The sequence below is a fragment of the Notothenia rossii genome, assembly GCF_949606895.1.
Source record: "Notothenia rossii genome assembly, chromosome: 7".
Taxonomy (NCBI): domain Eukaryota; kingdom Metazoa; phylum Chordata; class Actinopteri; order Perciformes; family Nototheniidae; genus Notothenia; species Notothenia rossii.
The window spans coordinates 66968499-66987471 of NC_136905.1; the positions used below are offsets into that span (position 1 = coordinate 66968499).

Consider the following 18973-nt stretch of genomic DNA (forward strand, 5'->3'; position numbering starts at 1 on the left):
AGGCTTTAAACTGTATGTTTACTAAGAGGTCCCCACAGTTGATATCTTTGGGCTCCAGGTGGCATTTGACTTGTGTATTTCCATTTATGAGACTGTACATTTGCCAACTTTTCAGATTGTTTACTCTACTTTAGTTATCCGTTAGCTTAAAATGATTGTTCATTGTCTAGATGAGAAGTTGACATATAAATCATAAGCGTCTTTGAGCTTCATGAAAAGCGCTATGAAAGTCCCATGTATTATGACATCACCTCTGGGATGCCCAAACAATATCTGTGTGCTGGATCCGTTGCACTATTTGCCCTGTGGCCACTGACTAATAAAATAATGATCATCCTTTTTGGATAAAACCGTCTTTGAACTCCTGTCTAGGCCTCCAGCAGCACAACAGTCACTAACATTAGGAGGCCGACTGGAGAGTAGTGCACAACCACATAAAATATTGTATCCAGGTACAACTCAACATTACGTAAAGTTGATGAAACAAAACCGTATGTAACACAAAAACACAGATTTTCCATGAATGTATACGTGATGATAATTCAACAATACAATATATCATATAACCTAATTATTTATTTTTGTTTTTACGATTTGCTGCTCATACTTAGATAACTTCAGTTACCGTGACTCTAATTCAGGGAACAGGACTTTTTCTCATACTAGAGTATTTGAAGAGTCCACCTTTTTATCTTCAAACTTAAGATTTAATTTTAATCATTGAAAAAACCTTAAATCCACACATTTGTAATGTCTCAACAGCAAAGATACCTAAAATGTGCTAACATTAAGGTAGTGTTTATATACCAGACTAAGTTACCTCTTAGTGTACTGAGTTTAGCAAGGGTGTGTTTTATTTCTCAGCTAGTCCTGTAAGAGATCAAATGTGTCGCAAACCTCTAGTCAATAAAGTTTTAAGTGGAAATGTATCACATCATATTTTTGCAGTTCCTCTTGTCTGATCTTGCCAGTGAATATCCCCAAAAAAGCAATGTTCTTAGTTGATAACGTTTTTTGTGATGTGAAGCTTAAACAAGAATCTATGCTTTACTTTTCTGAAATGTTTACCTTTTTTTTTTATCACAATGAAAGCTTTGTTCAAGAAGTAGGTGAAAGTAAAAGTATGGACCTTAAGTGCTCAAAGTAACTAATTTATACAAATTGTAAAGGATGGCAGTACGTCCACTGTTGCAGGATTAAGATGTTTTCTGCTATTGGATGTCATGAGACTAAGTAAATTCCCCACAACTCCATAAAACCAACCCTGGGGACTTAGTTTCCCTGTGGCTGTTTGCAAACTAAAACAAGGGGGAAACCAGCGGGAGAAAAAACTGCTATGTTACTAAGCAAAAACACTGTAGTCGTGTTTGAAAATGTTTGTGAGTATTTTGAGGCTCAATTGCTGCTGTCTTAATCAGAGTCTTAAAAAAGAGATTATGTAATCAATAAACCAGATAAATAAAGGTATGTTATGAATGATTACTGTTAACATATTGTTTTTTAGTCTCTAAAAAAAGGGAATTCCTTTTATTTTAATATGAGTTATAAGACACACTTTTTCTGGATTTGCCCTTTAATTTGTTTTTAAGGATTTGGTGTAGTCATATTCTTTGTGTTTCATCTTCATGTCTTAAGTGCTTAAAGTCCTCATGCAGTTGACCTTTCAAGGTTAAATGGAAACAACAGTGTGTCAATGCGTCTTATTTGAAGCGTCAAGTGTCTCAAGACGTGGCTTTGCATTGGAGCTTTGAATTGGTCGTGGTGATGAAGGACAGAGTTAAAAAAAAGAAAAGGGACAGATGATTAAATATGAGAGGAAAGAAGGGAAGGCTCATTTCCTTTTAAGCTGATATAATTTATATTTATATGCAGTAGCTAATGCGACCTGCAAACGTATTTTAGTAGCACAGGGGTGGGAAAGGAAGGGGTGGCATCTGGTTTCAGTAAAGGCCCAATATGAAACACGCTTACTGCCAAGATAAGATATCACCCTCCACTAAAATAGTTTGTCCCGTATATCAAAATACTGAAATAAAATCAGCAAGAAAGGTTGTGTCACAATACAGTAAAGTCCAGTCTGTTTTATTTAACTTTTGATAATTGATGAATGATAATATGCAGCGTAAAACTCAGCATGCGTTGTATAAAAGTTAACATGAAGACAGAAAATACATATAACTCGTAATTGTATTCAATGGTCTTTGCACGTTTGGCACTGGTATTGAGATAATAAAACGTACTGAAGATCTTTAAAAGCGCAAAGACAGCTGTAACACCCTATAGAGGAGAGGTTATATCGACCAAGCATCATGCTGACTGTGTAATGGTCAAAGGAGGCGTGTGTGTGTGTGTGTGTGTGTGTGTGTGTGTGTGTGTGTGTGTGTGTGTGTGTGTGTGTGTGTGTGTGTGTGTGTGTGTGTGTGTGTGTGTGTGTGTGTGTGTGTAAAGAGAGATTATATATAAATAAAGTGAATCAAGTATGTGAGTCAGTGGGATGTCATCACTGTTGTGAATCTATTTAGTCACTGAAGTTAAACTCTCACTTCAAATTGTTTGAATTGCTCCTTTTTTTGCACTGCACTTACACATGTATTTGTAATTGCTTCAAGCAATCCAATAAGAAAACTAAACTAAATTGCTTTGGTTTTATCAAAAAGAAAAGTGTGATTTATAGTCATTTGCTGCTCGCTGCTGCATTCAAGGCGCTTCGTAGGGTTATTTTTTCCCAGTTACCGGTTGAAACAAAAAACATCAACCACTATAAATACAATTCTATTTTGTTGAAACAGTAGCTTACAGATAGATTAAATATATTCTAAGGCTATTATTTATTTGACAAAAGGTATACCAAGGTTTGCGTATAGCTTAGTAAAAAGGGATATGTAATCACTTTCTTATCACCAAATGTCACCTAAAAGCATCACCGCCGCTGAACCGAACAGGCGATGTTCACGTCAGACATTTGGTGACGTAGCGTAGTAGAACCAAGCACGAGGGACCTGGCTGCTTGACTGACTCATACATCAGAACACTGCACTAGACTACACAAGGCTGTGAAGCGGCTTCTTTCTTCTGACAATGATTAACATCACGATATCTTAAAAATACTATAAATTAGTTGATCTTCTTGAAGAAGCAATGGCGAGAGGAGAGGGAGCTGAGCAGTACGCGGCGGGTTTACTATCAGTCAAACCTATAAATACAGAGGTCAAGACAGCAAAGGTAAGATAAAACATTTATACTTAATTTAATGGTTTATTTTTAAAAGATGCGTAGCCATGTTTTACTGAGAAGGTGCCGCTACAGCCTTTACAAAGGGCGCCTAATTTGAAAGTAACGTCTATTACCTTCCATTACTTCCTTTCCGTTTTTCTAAATCTCCCCTGGCTCCTCGGTGTTTGAATTTCACCCGGTTTGTCCATCTGTCCGCGGACAGCTGCTCTTCAGTGCGACATACCGATTTTAAAGGGACCACGTCTTCATTAAACTTGCCCTTTTAGACATTTGATTTTAACCGTAGGCATAGAGTCAGCAGTGATGAATAAGGACAGATGTGCCGCACAGCGTGACGTGTTACATATCCTCCAGAGCTGTATGATTAAATTGGGTTAAGAATCACAAAATAGGTGTTTTAAAAATTGAGATTTATGTTAAATACGTTTTTGTGTGCTACTACACAGCAGATGTACTATTCTTTTAACAGCAATATCAGATTGATATGAGCATGAATGATCTAAGGTTGCCTACTTTTGAATGCCTTGTCTGAGGGTATTGAATAAATAAGTCTCAAATATTTCTTTATATATGACAGAAAATTAATTTCAACTGAGTTCAGACATTTTTTAGATCAAAACAATTTAATTAAAGAAATACTTGTAATTTGGCCTTAGATACCTCTATAGATACAACTATGGAAAATATTAAATGTTGTTGAGGGATCATCCAAGGTTGTCTACAGTATTTCTTAGTTGGGTTTTATTTTCACACAATAAACGGGCCAGCATAGGTTTGTTACATTCAAGCCTTCCTGATTTGTTAATGCAGTGGTATCAACTTCCTCAAATCATGAGGGGATGCTGCTTTTACTGTGGAGGATGTGAGTCCTGATGTAGAGATCCCCTTGCTGACATCATCAGACCGCTGCAGGTGATTGGCCGTGGCCGAACGATGGGATGAGACTCTAAGCTGTCTGCTGACTGTTGGCTACTCAGCATGAAATGTTACACTACCTCCAACATCCTATCGCTAGAGCCAATGGACACGCGGGAATGTAGTGTGAGTTTGTGCGAACTGCAGTAACCTCATACGTTCACGCCTCTGGGATTTTCTCTAATCTGGCATTCTGAGCAGCGGGCTGAGGGAAGTTAGCCAATCTCACTCACTTGTGGTTACAAGCTGTTTATCACGGCATAAATTATGGGAAGAGTTTTGGACAAAAGGATGGATGAAAGTAGCTGAAGCAGAAAACAAGAGATGTATTAAGCTCCAGAGTACAGAAGAGAGCTGGAGATAATGATCACGTAGCACGCCACTGCCAATCTGAATTTATAGCTCCTCATTGTTTACAGATGCAAAAGCTGTTATAAAGCCAAGTTAAGTACATTACGCTGACTCTGTCCCTCCCTTTCTTTGTCTTCCAGCCAAAGGACCAGAGAAATCGTCTGTCTGTGTGGAACAAACTCTGCTATGCCATCGGTGGGGCACCCTACCAGATCACAGGCAGCGCTCTGGGCTTCTTCCTGCAGCTCTACCTGCTGGATGTGGCTCAGGTGATGACACGAACCACACCAAATAGTGAAATCACACTTGTCTGAGCTATAAAACAAATGTTTTTCTTGCAAATATACAGTCTCTTTGAATTAGTTTGGAAAGGCAAACACTCGTGTAAGAGGAACAAGTGTTAGGAATGCATTTTTTCCGTAGGTCTGCTTACTGATTAACTCCAAGGCGGAAGCTTGTGTTCGCTCTCCTCAGCTTTGTATCAGTTTAACAGTCTCCCTCCCTCAAGTAGCCGTTCAAGCGAATTAACCTTGCCCCTACTGCTTTGTTACTCAATTAGCAAATTATACTTTTCCACTGTAGGACCTAAACTAAAGCTGTTCAGCTGAAGAGATGAGACCTTACAGTGGCTTCGAATTTACTTAAACAAATGACACAGTTCATCAGAATCATACTCCGTGCCATATGAGGTAGCATTTCCTCTCTGTTTTGGTTATATGACTCACTCTTTTCTCACTTTCTCACTGTAGTTGGATCCCTTCCATGCCTCTATAATCCTGTTTGTGGGCCGGGCCTGGGACGCGGTCACAGACCCCACAGTGGGTTTCTTTGTGAGCCGGAGTAGATGGACAAGCATCGGCCGCATGATGCCCTGGTAGGTATTTGAATGCATTTATGACAAGTTCACATAGCGAAGAGGATATGAAGAGATAATAAGGACATATTGAAAATGAGTGCACAAGATATTGAATTGTGTGGCAAATGCACAGAAAAAGCCAGCTCATGAGCTGTGGGCAGTAACCATGGCAACAAGGTTGAATTGGCTCGTAATGAGTTGAAGCAGTTTGAGAATATAGTCGGTATGAAACACTGCATCACATCCGTGTGACGCACCCTGAAGCTAAGGAGTAACCATCCTAATGCACAAACATCAGCATTTCCTTCATCTTCATGTCTTTCTGGATCCAGCTGTGTGCTTGAATCCAGCAGCTGTTTTTACTGTCAGTCAGGACGATTGGGTTTCACTTTTGAATGGATATGCTTTTGAGCTTGTAGCTTATTATGTACAACTTTAATCACTCTACTTGTTCGCTTGCTAAAAGTGTTTTTCTTAACTGCCTTTTTCGATGCATTGCTGCATTTCTTTGTGCTTCAGAGAAATACAGAGATGGCACAATGTGTACTCCCACATGCCTGTAGATGTCACGTGTGTAACAACATCACAAATCTGTACAGGGTACCTTTTCATTTCCTGTGTGTGTATAAAATCTGCTATTAAATTATATTAAATGTACATTTGCTATTTGAACCACGATTACATAATCAAAAGTATGATATAGATCAAATAGCTGGATGGAAAGGTTTGCTTTGAATCTGGGGGAATACATCCAATAATTCAGTCACAATAAAGCCAAAATGCCGCCTCTTCTATTTCTATGAAGCAGTAGCTGATCTAAATACTTTACTGGCATCTCTCTCACGTGATATCTCAGAGATATCTTGAGCATCATCGTGGCTACAGAAATGCCGGCTGCGCATGTAGTCGTGTTGCATGTGTTTTGAATTGTTGGGGGAGGGGAGTTAACCGGCTTCTGCGATTGGTCAAACCCTCAACACACCATCAGCTCAAAGCAATAGGGGTGTGTCGTGTTTGTGCTTGATTTCCTAGGAGGGTTGCGAAGTGCAGAGAGGTTACCTTGGGTCAAGAAGCATGCTGGGTTGAAATAATGAAGGTCATTGTTAAAATAGGGTCGTGTGCATGATCCTCTTTGGCTCGTGTAGCTTTTTAATTTGCAGAGGAACAACGAGTCATAGACAGGAACACACAAAGGTCTTGTTTTACATCCTCATCTGTTCTTCCTCTATGTGCTGAACATGTTTTATAAAGATCTTGTGGCATGGCACTAGAATAGGACACTAAGTATAGTCTGAATTTTACCTCAAGGTCATTTCCTGTGCTTAACTGACCTCAAAATGTGACACAGAAAGAATCTGTTCAATCAGCCATGGCAGTCGGCGAAACAGTCGCAAATTGGCCTCAATTTCCAGATAAATGAGCTCTAATTAGCCTGATTCAGTCAGACGTTAGAGGCAATAAGGAGATGCTTCCTTTGCCATTTCCCACGTGTGTTCACACCAGAAGGGGGGTGGGGGTTTCATATGACCACGTGAAATGTATGCAAAGAAAGTCAGGCTGGTTTTGTCATAGACAAATCTTCCAGCTTTCTTTTCAGCTAATTGTTTGGCCAATCCAATGTCAGACAAAAGAATCAATTAAAAGTCACAATTATGGATTCCAGGAGCCCGAGGGACCTTTTTTTTTGTCTCACAGTCCTGAACCCAAAGGTGTTCAATATAACACAGGCTGGAACCAGAGAGTATTCATAGTTTTGAATAAAAAATTTGTTTCAAAATATTTGTATAGTCTGTTAAGGTAATGTTTCTCTTTCAAGTATGGCAGCAAAGCCCTAAAAGTAGGCTTGTTTCAAAAGAAAAACCGATGATATCCTCATGTTTACAGGGAGTTAATGCTGGACTGCTGTTTTTGAAAACAGTTTCTGAAGTGGGACCAGCTTCTCGGCCCGAGGTCAGCTGGAGCTCAGGGAAAGTCTGAGTGGGGGGAGAGCGTTCTCCCAGCTCACCCCACTCTCCTCCTGCAGCCCACACTGAGCCCTTTTTCCAAACACGAGCTGCAACAAGGCAGGATTAGGGGGATTATTCACAAAGCGTCAGGGACAGAGTTGAAAAGAAGTGGCTACAAGCACGGAAAAGGCAGAGTAAAGCTACAGTAACAGTTGGGGGAATTCTTTAAATCGCAGGTTGTGCACTTTTTCAAGATATTGTTCCAAAAACACACATTTGCTTATTAAAGACAAAATGTTTATTTTCTTTAAATGTGCCTTTATCATACTGTCCCCTAACAATCCTCCACCCTTCTCTTCCCAGGATCCTTTGCTCTACTCCGTTTGCGGTGCTGACGTACTTCCTGATCTGGTACGTGCCTCCATTTGAGGAGGGGAAGATCGTCTGGTACCTGATCTTTTACTGCCTCTTCCAGTCCATGCAAACGGTTAGTAGTTGACACTCCCCTGCACTTAGTTCCCCGCGGACCAGTGTATACACTAACCTCGCTGCGTTTGTGTTTGCAGTGCTTCCACGTGCCATATTCAGCCCTCACCATGTTCATCACCACCGACCAGAAAGAGCGGGACTCTGCCACTGCTTATCGTACGTCCGCTCACGTTTCAAGATTCAAGGCTTTATTGTCATTTGCACATTATCTGCAGTGTAGATATGGCAATGAAAATCTTAAGTCACAGGCTCCTCCAACAGTGCAACATATATACATATATATAGGACATAGAACAAATAAAACAGATCAAATAGTGCAAGAGAATGTTTGGGTAAAATACAAATGAAATATAAATAGTGCAAGAGGAGTCAATTGAATGATGTATTAGATAAAGAATTAGCAAAATGCAAACAGACGAATGTTTATGGATGTCCTTTAAGAAGTCCAGGTGATGTGTGTTGTGGTTCAGGCGCTGACCTTCTCTCTGTTGCTCTCAGGTATGATGGTGGAGGTGCTGGGCACCGTGCTGGGCACAGCCATCCAGGGACAGATAGTAGGTGGCGCCTCAAATTGTCCCGACCCTGATGAGCTCGACAGCAGTAACTCAACCATCCCAACCGGCTATTCACTGGAGGAAACGGTGAGTTTCTCATGTCTTTTGCATTGTGTCACATCATGAATGATAATGAAGTTTGGAAAAACTAACGCTGTGTTTTTTATCTCCAGAAACAAGCATACCTTATTGCTTCAGGCGTCATCTGTATCATCTACGTCTGCTGTGCAGCAGTCTTGTTTCTGGGTGTCAAGGAGAAAAAAGGTATGAATCTGAAATACCACAAGTTCTCCATTGCCCAATGCCAAAGCTGAATATTTGTAATATTTTAAAAGCAGATCTGTGGATAAGAGACGCATAACTAAGATGGTTGTCAGACTTGAGTCATGATTGTGAGGACTTTTGACTCAACATGACATCTTTTATAAAATAAAATAAAAACTAAGTCTGCATTTTAATGACGAGCCCTATGACCTGGAACGAAAGTTGTCTTCTGCTAATGAACTGTTTATTGTTCTGGAAGATGTATATACTCTGAATGAATCCAACAGAAGCAAACCACATTGCGTAAGCAGGAAGGAAAGGTCCGTCAGTGCAAACCAACAGATCATCTTCATGCTAAGTGTTTCTGAAAAAGCAACCGATTGGTCAGAGGAAAACTAACCAAAACAACATGATTACAGTATTTAGCTTTGAAAGGTCTTTTGAAATGAATGAATTCAACATTAAAACGTTAGTTCTGTTAATTGAACTAATTAAGACATTCGTGAAGGTTCAGAACAGGCCCTCATAGCCAAGATTTGAGTCTGAGTTTGAATGTGTTGACCACATTCTGTCAGACACTAACTCTCTAAAGAAAAAGTGTATCACACCACGATGTCTCTGCATGGTGATTAAAATCCTGATGGAAAATCTTTCTAGATGTCTTTATATTTTGTTCTCCTCTCCTTCATATCTAATTATAGATAACGGGCGAAAGAAAACACTACTCACCTTCCGTCAGGGCATCTGTCTGGTGATGAGTCACGGACCGTACGTCAAACTGGTCATCGGCTTCCTCTTCACCTCTCTGGCCTTCATGGTAATATTTAGTTTCCCTATGTGTATACTTTCATGCATGGGAGGGTACATGTAGCTTAGCTTAGCATAAAGAAATGGGCAGCTACCTGTCGAAAGGTACAACAACAACACCTTGTGCTCATGTCAACATTAAACAAAAACAATATAGAGTAATCTTTCTAAAATGTGAAACCATTCGTTTAATGGAACTGTACATTTCATAAATATGACTTCCTTTGGTTTTTTTCAGCTCCTGGAGGGAAACTTTGCTCTTTTCATCACCTACTCTCTGGGCCATAGGAAACACTTCCAAAACATTCTCCTAGTCATCATGGTGAGTGTTTTCTAGTTCTACTGAAGGACTGTTTACCCCGAGGTGTTGTTTGGGCTCCTGGGAACCTGTCTCCCTGTCACACACTCGCCTGGCGTTAGCAGGACATGGAGAGAGAGACAGGCCCACAGTGGGGCTTTTGTTGCCCTGGCGCTCCCTCACTCCCACCATGGGAACGGCCACCATTGGTTGCGACCTTCTCTCGCTGCTTTCTGCTCTGCTGCTTTCCCTCTGATTAGGAGTGGAAACATTTTTGGGCACCATGTATCATATTCGGCGAGATGGGAGTTTAGGGGGAGAAAGGACATATTTTCCATTGTATTCGCTCACAGTTCATGTTTCCCAGTGCTAAGCTTGTTCTTGTGTGGTCATTTAACAGCGGTTGACCAAGTTTAACCTGGAGGTCAAAGGTTTTCCTGCAGGGTTAAGTCAAGAACACACAAAGCATATTGTACCCTTGTCCTAATCCTCCCATGGTCACTTTATTCTTTCCAGTTCCCATATTTTCTATACTTTTAATGAAGCCAGGTTCAACATTTGATTGATTTTATTGCTGAATTAATGTTAGCATTAATCCATCGTGCCCAGAACTGCAGCTAGGTGTTTAGTTACATCAAAGTCTTATAGCACTGCAAGTCCAACATGCGGCTCTGTTTTTTGGATAATAATTGTTTTTGTAGATAAATCCACCAATATGTTTACTATTTCATGATTTACACACAGATTTCTCAAGGTGTTAATTTGTATGTTTATATTACAAAGGAAAATGCATTTATGCAAACAAAACAATTAGGCCCCTTTTAAACAAAGACATTGACAAGTGTTGGTACATTATTATTATTATATGTATATTTCTGGTTTAAATATAGTATTTATGACTACAACTACAAAAAGCCATATTCCCACACTTGACGGTAACATAGTAAAACTTCAACATCTACCACAATACAAAATATATGAGCTCAGTGTCCTCAGTGGCACGTCTTATCTCAATTATAACAATAACCAAGTGAGTGAAACATTGGCAATCATTACTGTGACTCCAAGGTTAAAGTGTTCCTGCAACATACAACATGTTTATATTATGTGCAACAATGTCAGAGAAAAGCCAACTATATATTTTTTGTTGAATCCAGATAAAGAACAACAACCTAATCTGTATGGCCTCGAGATTTAAATGCCTCTTATCTTTCTTCCTGATAACGCTAATCCTACAACGATAAACAGCTTCATCTGGCTGAACAATTCCAGATATTAGTTGTTTTTATTGTTAAAAATCAACGTTGTACATAATTTAATATTTTTGCAAGCATTCGTAATGAGATTTAATAAAACAGCCAAACTCATCATTCTGTGTCATATTTTGTTTCCCCAGCTATCAGGGACTCTAACCATCCCGTGGTGGCAGTGGTTTCTGACCCGCTTTGGAAAGAAGAAGGCGGTTTACTTTGGCATCTCTGTGAGTAAAGAAACATCTTATTTTAGGCACAACAAAGACATTCATTCAAAAAGGATGCGAGTGTATGGATTTGCTGACATCCTCCTGTCTTTTTCTATAGTGGGCCGTACCCTTCATGCTCCTCATCGTCTGCATCAAGAGCCACCTGATCATTTCTTACTTGGTCTCCGTGGCGGCAGGTGTGAGCGTGGCGGCAGCTTTCCTCCTGCCTTGGTAAGCACAAGTTATACTACAAAACCCACACCATCCACACGCAGATATGGATATGTTGTTGTTGTCTCGAGTTTCCCTCTAAACGTTGTGTTTTCCAGGTCAATGCTTCCTGATGTCGTGGACGACTTCAAGGTCAGAAACCCAGACATCCACGGCCACGAAGCCCTCTTCTACTCCTTCTACGTGTTCTTCATTAAATTTGCTTCGGGAATGTCTCTGGGTGTCTCTACGCTCAGTTTAAAGTGAGTTCAACACCTGTAGGATGATTCTCACATACATTTGAATCCTCACTGTCACCCCTGAAAGCTAGTCTGTCTCCAACACTAAAAGAGATTAGCTCCATGTTGGGGCTCATCAGTCTGGTGATCATGTGGTCGCCAATCCCATAATCCTTTCCCTAACAGTGTTTCACAACTGTTTTCACATCAGCTCAACATTTCTCTCTTTATCTACATTTGTTCGCAGATTTGCGGGCTATGTGACCGGGAGCTGTGTACAACCTGAGGCGGTCAGTTTAACCCTGAAGGTGCTGGTCTCTCCTGTGCCTGTGGCCCTTATAGCTGTGGGACTTTTGATATTGAGGACCTATCCTATTGATGAAGAAAGGAGGCAGGGCAACCAGAAGCTACTGCAGGAAATGCTGTAAGTGAAATGCACACGGAAGCGCTCAAAACACAGAAGAAGACGTTTTTGCACGCTGTAAACAAACTTCATGGACGCTAAATTGAGTTCCACTCTGTAAACCTGAGCTACATTTAAATGAAACCTTTTTAAAAAAACTGTTTAGCTCTGCTGTTTATTCAAGCTAGCCAAGTCCTTTGTGAGTAACTTGTGTGTTTTTGCATCCTTTAACAGGGACTCTGAGTCTGAAACTTCAGTGCTGGGGAGTGAGGTGTAGCAACAGCGGAAGGGCCAGACACCACAGCTGCTTTAACCTATTTGCACAAAACTGTCGAGGGACACGACCACCAACTATCTGGACTAACAGAGAGACCACAGACCACAGCTGCTGCTGCACAAACATCCTCACCATTAAAGCTCCCTGCAGCGGACCACACAGGTTTACATCGCCCTCTAGTGGCCGGTCCGGGGCATCTCCTGTGTTGTCCTTTATCTCCAGCTGTGTCCCAATTAAATATGCCAAAACTTAAAGTTACAATTTGTTCTATTTAAAGGGTTTCTTACATTGTTTAACTGACACACAGCACAGTCCATCTTTTAAAGAACTGCACAGTGAAATCATTATCATTTATTATAAGAAACCCTTTTTTAGTTTTGTATTCAATAACTACAGCTTTTATAAGTGTGACTCATTGGAGTTGTAATCCTTCTATGGTGGAGTTTTACTCAACAGACTGAAATCAAACAGAGTTTCCAAAGAAGTGTGACTTTGTGTACTGAGATGTTCCTTTATACAATGTTTTTTTACCTCCACAAGTTGTAGACAGCCTTTTTGTTTTTCATCAACACCGTTACTACACTCTGCTCTGAATGCAGTGCACTACATACTGAAATACTTGGTCAGAATTGGGACACAGCTTGTGATCTATGGTAGTTTATGAAGTATTTATTTGCCGGTTTACATGTTCTAACCTTCACTCGTGCAGACTGGAGTGTGATGTTACCGTTAATGTTTACAACGTCTTGGGTCACTTGTGTTTGCCTTTCCATTCAGACAGCGTGCTCTGAAGGAAACACACACGTTCAGCCCTTAGTTATGAAGGGTATACCAGCACTATCCCAGTTAGTTCAAGTTAAAAACTTGGATCTCCTGAAGGGGAAAAGGCACCTTGGGGTATGATACTATGTGTGAATCACTGCCTTACATTTTCACCTTAAATTATTAGTTGCAATGAGATTTCTGTTGAAATTCTTGCTCAGGTTTTTTAGTTTTGGCTTCACAGAATAGTTTTTCCCATTCAACCTTTTCTGTGCTTTCACATTTCAGCCAATCTCTTCTCTTCTGGTTTATTAGATCTTTCTGAATGTGCTTTCACATCGTAGTCCACTCCAGTTTGAAGTCATACAGCATGTTCTCCCCTCCCAAAGGGAAGGGAACCATGATTTTTTTAAACTATTTATTTGAATGAAATATTTAAGGGATTCTTTTTTTGTTTCTTATAAAGGCACATGTTGATAATAATTTATGAACCTTGAGTGGTTAGTGATTTTCATGTCCTGTGGAGAAAACTTGAAATCAAACATCAAAATGGTGGGAAAGTGGAAAAAGTTGCTGTAATTTGATAAACATACTGCCTTCACAGTGTTAATGGTATTATTAAGATTTCATAGACACCTCTTTGAAACTTAATATATTTCTGTATCTATAATTTTCATTCTAAATTGCTCTGAGAGGTGAATGAAGCACATTACGTCTGAATTGTTATTTGCAGATGTGTGTATAATATGTAAATACATTTCTCTAAGTTTGACCAATATATAAATCAATGAAAAGATGAAAAATGTGGTGTACATTTTTAATTTAAGTCTGTAAATAAAGTTTGTAAAAACAGAAAACTTTCTATGGGTTTGAAATATCAAAATCTAGAATATTTAACTAAATTGTTCGCATATATTTAAAAAGGAAACTGATTGGCCCATTGATAACGTTTCCTAGTTTTGAACCCTTGACAATAATGTTAATATTATGTAGTATGTCAATGTAACTGCCAATAAATAGGACATACAACATATTTACAGTAAGTATTTTTTGAAAATGAAATTAACAAAAGCTGCTCAATGATACGAACCATTATTTGGTACATTTAAACCATAGACTACATACAGATTTAAAAACATTTTTTGCATGGAATTCAAAGAAATAAAACGTTTAAAAAAAGAAAAACCGGTCTGTGTTCACTCCGGAAGAGGATTAGGGCCACGTGAATGTATGGATCTGACCAGAAGTTTTTAATATATATAAAAATATGATTTATTTCTCAGAATTATGACTTTAATCTCAGAACTAACATTTGTTTTCACTTTTGTTCAGATTTCCAAAAAAAATCTAGTGTGGCCCCCATCCTCTTCCGTTTTCACTGCACAACAAACGTTAAATACATTTCCCCTATTTCTCTTTAATTTATCATCTTTCTCAAATAAAACTCACTCTACTACAGTCGTTAGACACGTTTTTAAGTCACGAATAAACATTGAAACTTCCACTAGTTGCTTTTAAAGACTGAAACACCCAAATGAAGCTGAACATCGCCGCGTGCTGCCCATAGGCTGCTGATTTATCCTCGCGCCTAAGTACCTCCAGCCGTGGCCGCGAGCGTCTCGTGCAGATTGAAAAGGAAAGGTAGAAGGACAGCACAGCAGTCTGTTGCGATGAAAACAAAGTGTATCTATATAATGTGGAGTGTTTTATCACTTGGCATCCTCAGCTACGCACAGGACACTTATGAATCTCCATTCACCCGAAGGAAAACGCATTTTAAACAGCAACAATCCAAATCAGTCAAACATTTCACGACAGACGACAGAACACCAACCCACCGGTTACCTGCCATTCCTTCCCCATTGTCTGTACTCACTCTCGCGTTTAATCGTCCTGAGGAAAAGCTCCAGTCGGACTTTGCTTACCTGCAAGACGTTTCTGTCACCTGCTCCACGACTGACTTTGTCTTGCGGGTCAACCCAGTTTTCTACGGCCAGGGTGCCAATGCAGAGGAGCTGAGACTAGGCAGCGGCTGCAAAAGCAATGGGGTTCTCAGACCCTACGGTGACCTGCTCTTCACGTACCCTCTGACGGCGTGTGGAGCCGTGCGGGAGGTAAGATTTGTGTTGCTTGTTTCCAGTCTCTGTCCCTGCATACTCTTAAAATATCAGTGTCTGACCCCCTCTTGGACTTTGACAGTCGCCCCCCGGTTATCTGCTCTACAAATTCACACTCCATTATGAGCCTTCGCCAAAACGTTTCCCAACCAGAGCGCAGCGGATCGATGTGGACATTGAATGCCGTTATCAAAGGTTTGTCTCAGCTTTTTTTCATCATCTTGTGTTTGTGTGTGGGGAAGCTCGATTTTCACTATCTCCATGTCCAGGAACCACCATGTGCACAAGCTGACAGTGCAGCCCACCTGGGAGTCTCCTGTTATGCGTAAAAAACTGAAGGGAAATGCAAATGACTTCCAGATGGAGTTGATGGATGGTATGTTTAAAGAACAGTAGATTGCAGGAATAAAGAGCTTCTGGCCCCATTTTATTTGATATATGTATGTTTTAGATTTGTGGAGCACACCTGCCCAGTCACGGATGTACCAGCTTGGAAAGACGGTTCATTTCCAGATCTCTGCACCTCATCTCTCAACTGGTTCAAAACTGTACATCAATAGCTGCTATGCTTCACCATCCAGTGACTCTAAATCATCCCTCCGATACATCATCATTGGCAATTTTGGGTGAGAAAAGTGGACGGTAGTGCATTTTTAGAAAAATCTTTTGGTTTGGGTTCTTTAGTGTCATATTGTTGTTGTCCACAGCTGTATGCTGGACAGTAAGAGCGACCGGGGGGCGTCTCGGTTCGTCTCTCGGACAGACAAGACCCTGAGATTCTCCATCCAGGCCTTCCAGTTCACTGCAGACCCTGACTCCGAGGTGAGTGTGGTTTATCATTCTCTGGATTCTCCTAGTTATTCTTTAGCTGTGGCTTAACCCAGTTTCTTTTTTAGGTTAATATTCAGTGCAAGTTATTAGTCTCATCTGAAGACCCGGGTCCTGCTCACAAATCCTGCACCTACAAAAAGAACAGGTGAGATTTGGCACTTTCAACTACATTTCCATTACAGGACTGTAGTCTTTCACCTGTTTCCACATGGATTGAGAATATTTGTGTTGCATTTGCCATGACAGGTGGAAGGCCCTCTCTGGTGACGAGTCCATATGTGACTGCTGTGATTCACAGTGTGTGCCCTCTAAACTCCAGAGGGCCATGACGGAAGGTTTGTCTTCTTTGTTGTTTTAAGACATGTATAGTATGCACCCATTCCTACTCGGATGTATTGGATTGTTGTGGTAACTTTAAGTGGCACTAAACAACATGTTTGTATCACTTACAATTATTTTATGACCCACCAAAAGTGGAATGGGAGAATGGACACCCTACAGATGTTTACGTGCATTAAGACAATATCTTTGTTTGACAGCCAATGAGGCATTATAAGAAAGTGCACATTATGACCATTTGGATAAAAACATGTTTTTTTACAGAGGGAATTTTCGATATCTCTTTGTAACACTCTACGAATCTAAATCTAATATTTGACATGTTTTTAGGAATAAAATGAAATATATAAATCAGGATAGCGATACCCCCTCTGTACAATCAGGGTTCTTATGGTCATTACAAACCTGGAAAAGTCAAAATTCTAATTCCAGGCCATGGAAAAGTTATGGAATACAATATTTTTCCCAAAGTTTTGGAAAAGTCATGGAAATGTAACTAAAGTTGAATCAAATATAGTTTATATTTTATCTAATCGCTGAAATAGTAATACTATAATAGATACTGTATAGTAATGAAATGTAAAATGGCATTTAACTGTCGAGGTATTTTGCTGGTGAGAGATTTTAGTTGCTTTAGCATGTAGAAGCTAGTAAGCCTATTTGATTTGTTTTAGATAGGCACAACATGTTTCATATGCAGACCTTATTTTCCTATTCCATGTTAAAGTAAACCATTTTAAAAAATAAAATAAACATGCACCTAAATGTGTATTTTTGGATGTTTTTATTTCAACTCGTTTTTAGAGAAAGGCCTGTTATGGAAGCAACACATCCCAATCTCTCAAAATTGACCAGGTTATGCGAAAACGATTTTTTTAATGTCTTGCTTTAAGTTATATAAATGAAAGTGATAACACATTTCTACTTTTAACTTTATATTTCAGGTTTTTCCAGCAGTGGGTCTTTGCTGGTCTCTGATCAGCCGTACACGACAGAAGATGACCTTCTACCAGTCGGCATTAGCGGAGTCGGCCATGTCACGATACATGACACCGATAAGCTGCACAGTCAAGAGACCCCGCTGGAAAGTGAGGATGTAGTGACTTACGACGATGATGATTACGACGAAGAGGGGTTTGAAGAGGATGAAAGTGGGTTTATCCTTCGAGTGATGCCGGAACCTGATTCAGAGGAGTTAGTATTTAGGGACAGGGTTTCAGTTGAGTCTAAGGTGAAGGATTCACATCAGTTAAAAGAGGATGAGTCAGGGTTTGTAGGGCGAGAAGAGAGTGAAGAGGAAGAGGAATTTGAAGGAGGAGAAGATGAGACCCATTGGAATCAGGAGGAGGCTGAAGTCTTACGTCATTGGGAGCAGTTGGATGAAATCTTCACATCACAAGTCGTCCCACAGAGCGAGTCACTGCGGCCGGCCTCTGAAAGTGAGGAAGAAGAGAGGAAGCGTGGAGGTGAAGAGCTTGAGAAGATGATGGAGGAGAGGAAGCATACAGGTGGAGGTGAAGAGCATGAGAAGATGATGGAGGAGAGGAAGCATACAGGTGGAGGTGAAGAGCATGAGAGGATGATGGAGGAGAGGAAGCATACAGGTGGAGGTGAAGAGCATGAGAAGATGATGGAGGAGAGGAAGCATACAGGTGGAGGTGAAGAGCATGAGAAGATGATGGAGGAGAGGAAGCATACAGGTGGAGGTGAAGAGCATGAGAAGATGATGGAGGAGAGGAAGCATACAGGTGGAGGTGAAGAGCATGAGAAGATGATGGAGGAGAGGAAGCATACAGGTGGAGGTGAAGAGCATGAGAAGATGATGGAGGAGAGGAAGCATACAGGTGGAGGTGAAGAGCATGAGAAGATGATGGAGGAGAGGAAGCATACAGGTGGAGGTGAAGAGCATGAGAAGATGATGGAGGAGAGGAAGCATACAGGTGGAGGTGAAGAGCATGAGAAAATGATGGAGGAGAGGAAGCATACAGGTGGAGGTGAAGAGCATGAGAAAATGATGGAGGAGAGGAAGCATACAGGTGGAGGTGAAGAGCATGAGAAGATGATGGAGGAGAGGAAGCATACAGGTGGAGGTGAAGAGCATGAGAAAATGATGGAGAGGAAGCATACAGGTGGAGGTGAAGAGCATGAGAAGATGATGGAGGAGAGGAAGCATACAGGTGGAGGTGAAGAGCATGAGAAGATGATGGAGGAGAGGAAGCATACAGGTGGAGGTGAAGAGCATGAGAAAATGATGGAGGAGAGGAAGCATACAGGTGGAGGTGAAGAGCATGAGAGGATGATGATGATGGAGGAGAGGAAGCATACAGGTGGAGGTGAAGAGCATGAGAGGAGGAGGAGGATGATGATGATGGAGGAGTTGGAGGATGACGACAGTCTAGAAGATTTAGTAGATGATGGAAGGAGGACCTGGTATTTCCCATGGATGTAGCATTGGGTCAATGGATCTATCAGTGTTCTGCTCAAATACTGTAACCCCCATGATAGGAGGATATTCCGATTTATTTCAATAAAAAAACATGAACATGCAGCTGATGGATTTGTCAATAATTAAAAACATGCTAATCAGGAACTTAAGTTCTCAATGTTTAAATTTCATTG

At 40.5% G+C, this 18973-nt stretch overlaps 2 protein-coding genes across 6 annotated transcripts; both read left to right on the top strand.

Moving 5' to 3' along the window:
* The first annotated feature begins 2953 nt into the window (after nucleotides 1-2953).
* On the top strand, nucleotides 2954-14065 carry LOC307013293 (sodium-dependent lysophosphatidylcholine symporter 1-B-like). 3 transcript variants are annotated; one of them, XM_079640630.1, is made up of 14 exons: nucleotides 2954-3222; nucleotides 4641-4769; nucleotides 5250-5374; nucleotides 7666-7789; nucleotides 7869-7947; nucleotides 8290-8432; nucleotides 8519-8609; nucleotides 9311-9426; nucleotides 9655-9738; nucleotides 11111-11194; nucleotides 11295-11407; nucleotides 11506-11649; nucleotides 11873-12049; nucleotides 12263-14062. In XM_079640630.1, exons 1-14 carry the CDS (start codon nucleotides 3139-3141, stop codon nucleotides 12303-12305), a joined length of 1536 nt encoding a protein of 511 aa, XP_079496756.1. In that variant the 5' UTR covers nucleotides 2954-3138; the 3' UTR covers nucleotides 12306-14062. The 3 variants fall into 3 exon arrangements, with proteins under 3 accessions (XP_079496756.1, XP_079496757.1, XP_079496758.1); XM_079640631.1 differs by lacking the exon at nucleotides 2954-3222 and adding an exon at nucleotides 5876-5949 and having other exon boundaries at nucleotides 12263-14065; XM_079640632.1 differs by lacking the exons at nucleotides 2954-3222; nucleotides 4641-4769 and adding an exon at nucleotides 5876-5956 and having other exon boundaries at nucleotides 5259-5374; nucleotides 12263-14064.
* A 549-nt stretch (nucleotides 14066-14614) lies between these two features.
* On the top strand, nucleotides 14615-18919 carry LOC307013678 (uncharacterized protein). Of its 3 annotated transcripts, XM_079641161.1 has the most exons (10): nucleotides 14615-15181; nucleotides 15267-15379; nucleotides 15454-15560; nucleotides 15636-15810; nucleotides 15892-16006; nucleotides 16081-16160; nucleotides 16262-16350; nucleotides 17299-18438; nucleotides 18484-18627; nucleotides 18682-18919. In XM_079641161.1, the coding sequence occupies exons 1-10, from the start codon at nucleotides 14738-14740 to the stop codon at nucleotides 18801-18803; spliced, it is 2529 nt and encodes an 842-aa protein (XP_079497287.1). In that variant the 5' UTR covers nucleotides 14615-14737; the 3' UTR covers nucleotides 18804-18919. The 3 variants fall into 3 exon arrangements, with proteins under 3 accessions (XP_079497287.1, XP_079497286.1, XP_079497288.1); XM_079641160.1 differs by having other exon boundaries at nucleotides 17299-18627; XM_079641162.1 differs by having other exon boundaries at nucleotides 17299-18579.
* Nucleotides 18920-18973: the final 54 nt, after the last annotated feature.

Coding starts and splice junctions, on each gene's coding strand:
- LOC307013293 (XM_079640630.1), top strand. CDS start 3,139: ATGGCGAGAGGAGAGGGAGCTGAGCAGTACGCGGCGGGTTTACTATCA. Junction 7,790..7,868: donor TCTTCCAGTCCATGCAAACG/GTTAGTAGTTGA, acceptor TTGTGTTTGCAG/TGCTTCCACGTGCCATATTC. Junction 7,948..8,289: donor GGACTCTGCCACTGCTTATC/GTACGTCCGCTC, acceptor TGTTGCTCTCAG/GTATGATGGTGGAGGTGCTG.
- LOC307013678 (XM_079641160.1), top strand. CDS start 14,738: ATGAAAACAAAGTGTATCTATATAATGTGGAGTGTTTTATCACTTGGC. Junction 15,182..15,266: donor CGTGTGGAGCCGTGCGGGAG/GTAAGATTTGTG, acceptor GGACTTTGACAG/TCGCCCCCCGGTTATCTGCT. Junction 15,380..15,453: donor ATTGAATGCCGTTATCAAAG/GTTTGTCTCAGC, acceptor CTCCATGTCCAG/GAACCACCATGTGCACAAGC.